General features: G+C 45.6%; 2 protein-coding genes across 2 annotated transcripts in view; one reads left to right on the top strand and one right to left on the bottom strand.

Annotated features, from left to right (window-relative positions):
* Positions 1-2,172: 2,172 nt before the first annotated feature.
* Positions 2,173-3,907, bottom strand: PPTG_17746 (hypothetical protein; the record flags this gene model as incomplete). Its single annotated transcript, XM_008915704.1, has 1 exon — positions 2,173-3,907. One exon carries the CDS (start codon positions 3,905-3,907, stop codon positions 2,381-2,383), a length of 1,527 nt encoding a protein of 508 aa, XP_008913952.1. The 3' UTR covers positions 2,173-2,380.
* Positions 3,908-4,130: 223 nt separating this feature from the next.
* The window catches only part of PPTG_17744 (hypothetical protein), a gene marked incomplete at its 5' end in the record, with an annotated part of 2,144 nt that continues 1,727 nt past the window's right edge, over positions 4,131-4,547 (top strand). The window contains 2 exons of the mRNA XM_008915703.1: positions 4,131-4,150; positions 4,223-4,305. Coding sequence (XP_008913951.1) covers positions 4,131-4,150; positions 4,223-4,305 — 103 coding nt within the window. The remainder of the gene's footprint in view (positions 4,151-4,222; positions 4,306-4,547) is intronic.

The following is a 4,547-nucleotide window of genomic DNA, read 5'->3' as shown; positions in this document are numbered from 1 at the left end:
TTCCCAGTGTAAGTCGCAGACGATCTAGTTGGGTCATGAATGTTGCTCCTGGTCGCCATAAGCAACATTCACTGGGTTATTGGGTTTTGAATGTTGCTCCTGGCCGACACAAGCAACATTCACCTGGGTAATTCGAAGTGTGTAGAGGAAATTTAGTATAGGAGGTAATATTATCAACCTTTGTATGGTGTAGAAATAGACAGCCCACCTAATTTCAAAGGGAATAGCACCACTTTGGCTTAGTAAATCCATAAATCCATGTGACTCGCTGATATCACAGGCATATCGAGTCATACAGTAAAACGCCGACACAACGAGAGTACAAGCCTTCTTTCTTAGTATTAGAAAGAGAGTTTTTTTTTTAGCTCCTCTGCTAAAACTCTGGATATAAAATCCAGAGAATACGTTTTGACCAATAGGACGCCATAAATTTTCACCACGGAATACATTCCCTTACTTGAACCAGGGTATGATACCGTGTGTCAAGAATAGCACCAAGCTCAAATAGACCTGCCACCTCGTCAACAACAACTTTTGACGATCACGATGGCGGTAATACAGCCAGCAATACAACCTCAGGTTGCGCTCAATAAAGTGAACTCCGGCAATTCTGCTAACTCGAGCTGGTTTAATACGCTCCTGCGTGCTTGGAAGCACCTTCAAGTCAGCTACTACGGCGGCAAGTATTCCATTGAGCGTTTGTTCGCACTCGACGAGTATTCAAAGAATACATCATCATTACGTGTGATCTGTGTGTGTATCGCGCCCCCTCTTCCGATAACTATACTTGTGACAATCCAAGAATTAGTACCGCTACAAGACCCAACCAAAGGCTGGAGACAAAATTATGGATTTTGGATTCGAGCTGCGATACTAGCACTGGTGATCTCTCGTGTGGTTGTGGATCAAATGAGGTATTTTATCGGTATTCCTATCTCATGGAGTCGGAAAGTTTTGCTTTCAGTATGCGCTGCAACTATCTTCACCATTGCCGCCGCATTCATTTCAGCGCACACAGCATTTCCTATTCCATTCTTTGTATTGACTATGGTCCCACTATTCTACCTGATCTGTGCTGTATTATTTCGTCTACTAGTGGGCGAGCGTGTTTTCCATCACATTCTGGCAAGTCGTATCGAGTTCGTCAGGTACCTAAAGTTTCTTGCTGCTGAGAATGTCGTAGCTTGCACGTATCCAGCGTACGAGGCGCTTTTCCGACTAGCACAAGGGACTCGCTATCAACTTTTGGCTATTTTTCTATTGCCTATTATGAAGATGGCTCTCAAGAATATGATGCTTAAGTGTGCAGTCCACATGGAAGATATGACCCCAGAAGCTGTGATATTCACAGTAGATTTCTTCAATGCTGTCTATGTTTCGTCGTGCATGCAGAGCGCTACGTCTCTCGTCTCTGTGGTTGCTATCATAGCCACAGATCTCTCACAAACAGCGTTTATGTTGTACGGGCTACACCAACGAACCATAAAAATCCGACAGAGACTTCGACAAACCATTGGGAGTTCGGAGCATGACAATCTGTTGGACGCACCTTGTTTTTTGTGCCAAAACCCTGAGAGATTTGAAGGACAAACTCGCAATGGCATTCAAGTATACTCGTGCCTTCCACATTTATTATCTGTGGAGAGTAAAAAGCTGTTGGTGAAGCTCGATCAAATACCGCAAGCTCGAAATTGTAGAGTTTCAAGATCCTCTAATTGTATTTGCAAGCTGCGCTTACCATATCGCGTTGAAACAATTCATCCTGTGATACATGATTCGGCAATACGAAGACAATCGTCAGCTACGAGGAGTCAAGGTGCAGGCAAGAACTCTGAATCATTTACAACACGCAGATTTGTCCTTGGAGAATCGCTCGAGATGCTGTTTTCCCTCGAATGTCTTGTCCTTACAGCTTACCTGGAAGCGGTGACTCCGATATTTTACTGCTGTTATGTGTTGGTGATGGTTCATCTTCCAAGCTCTCAATATCACATCGAACTGACTGGTATTACAAGCGACAATGCCGGATCAAAAGTCCAATCTCTCTTCGTATTTGGACTGTTTCAAGTTGCCTCCTTTTTTGTGTTGGCTCTGGTAATTAAGCGCAACTGCGGCATTAATGTGTTGCAGCATCTAGCGTTTGTAATGGAAACACAGACGTCATTAATCCAGGGGAAAGTCATGGGTTGGATGATCATCACTCTCTGCTTTCGTGTTGTTCACTTTGGTACGAACTGACTGGCACTCGATCTCGGCTTCATTGACTAATATTTTTTTTTATGTCTTGTTGTTATCTTGATGCAGGGGTGGATTTCACGTTTCAATTTAGCAGCTTGATTCGTTAGCAACGTTACGCTGTGACGCTTCTTGCCTCAACGCCTTATTGTTGCTCGAAGAGGAAAACAGCTACGTGATTGTGGTGCCTAGCGGAGGCGTTCTTAATCAGATCACTAATTTCTTCTGTGGATGCTTGTTGCTTATCTGATAAAAGTCTTGCCACTTGAATATGACCAGCTTCGGTGGCAGCAAGAAACGCTGTGGTAATTGCCTGACGAGACGCGCGATTGTAGCTCATGAACCACTCCACAATCTTTAAATACCCGTACTTGGCAGCATCAATAAATTCTGTCACGAAGAGCTCGTAAGGAATCCACTCTTGCCCCCACAGGAAGTTGGCAACGCCCATGTGATCGTTTTGTATTGCGGTCGCGAGCATATTGGCACCCAACGTCGGAGGCATAGTGTAACTCTTGCACACAGCTTTCACAAGAAGGATGTTATTGGAGTCAACGCCTTTCATGAAAACCCACACAGCCGCTGAGTGTGAGACATATTCTTCTCTGCAGAGGAACTCGACAATTTTAGCATAAACACGACAACGTTGGTGCTCGTTACTGCAAACTTTCACTGCGTGTTCGAATGTATGGCGTACAACGTCTGCCGATATCTGCTCCGTTTCGAGCAAAACCCGCATGATATCGACAGACTCAGTCATCGCGAATTCTTCCTCTAGCAACTCGAGAGATATATGCCCCGTGTTATAAAGTAATTTTCCAATCTCGAATGATCGAGCACGAAGAGCGCTTTTAAACCCCCGCCTCAATGTCCACAACGAAATATCTGCACGCGCGAGTAATAACATTAAGATATTGATGTGACGACAGGCTGCTGCGATCATGAAAACACGGTTGCTCGCTGCAGTTGTAACACGCCCCTTATTATAGATGAAGTGAACCATGTTTGTCCGACCTAGTTGTACCAGTGAGGTAAGCAAGTTATCCCTTATTCGAGCCGGGTAAGCAGCATAAGCAGCGTAAATCATGCCAGCAATATGTTCGTGTCCATTTTCCAGTGCTTCGTAGAATGCGTTATTGAACAACCGCTGAAATGATGGAGAGCACTGCAAATACTCTGACAGTTCATTTCGGCCAGGGTGTCTGGCTCCACTTGATAAGGATTGAGTCAGCACTCCGTCACGCCAATGTTCCCTCACATAGTTCTCGATTGCAAATTCCAAGATGTCGAGAAGTCCATTTGATGCCGCATTTCGTAGTATCCCGGGTAGAACTCGACGCGTTGCACCTTGTGTGTCCAACCAACTGTAAAGAAGCTTGACAATTCGAAGTTGGTTACTTTCCCCAATTGCAATTTCTATACACCACACACGCGTATCGGATCTTATCGTGTCTAACACTCGGCTCTGTTCGGCTTCAACAGCAGCGGTGACCACACTCACAATATCATATTCCAGGTCGTCGAGGAGACTCCTAACTCGTCCGACATTTCCCTCACGTGCTGCCTCCACTGCCACATCTGTTGTCGTCCATGCGAACTCGTCTATCAACTCGATAATGTGACGCTGGAGAATACCCAGAGTTCTCCAGACTAGAAGCAGCCACGTACGCATGTATGAATACTCTCGGTTTATCGAAGTCAGGGGAGCTTGGGCGAGAGCGCGCCAAAAGAATAGTGCCACCCCCGCAGTTTAGATGGATGGAAGCTACATCTGCTTGTATATTAATTACTATGTTTTTACATTCCATAGTACTAACAGCCCATTGCAATAATATAATAATATCACCCAATCAAATACACTCGTCAATTGCAGTCCTTCTATAGTTTCGGACGCTATGTCATACGCGATTCCGAGGTGATCGACATCCCGTCGAAGAGCTGAATGGTACTCTCGAGGGATAACCTGGTCGTGTACTCGCTTCGGTAGCGTCTTCATGACGTGTAACGCTCGATCGGACTCTGAATATCGATGCGTTAACGACGCAAAGCACAGTCTCTATGAACTCGGATGTTCCGGGTGACAGAGATGAATCGGAGCCAAACGGAGCTGCCAACTCGGACGGAACGCGGCCATCTGTACGCCAAGAAGCACTTGAGTCCCAGTACCCTTGACTCCATTGGGTACCAGACGACACCGTTCTCGATACAATACTTCTCCTCCTTCGAATCGCTTACCCCTCAACGCCTGCATCGTCGCCTCATAGTAACTCGTCTTCTGACTCACAAGCACATTGAGTACCTCGTTCATATGG

This window comes from Phytophthora parasitica, assembly GCF_000247585.1.
Source record: "Phytophthora parasitica INRA-310 unplaced genomic scaffold supercont2.74, whole genome shotgun sequence".
NCBI classification, from domain to species: Eukaryota; Oomycota; class Peronosporomycetes; order Peronosporales; family Peronosporaceae; genus Phytophthora; species Phytophthora nicotianae.
The sequence above is the reverse complement of the archived record's forward strand: the minus strand, read 5'-3'. Positions and strand labels throughout refer to the sequence as shown.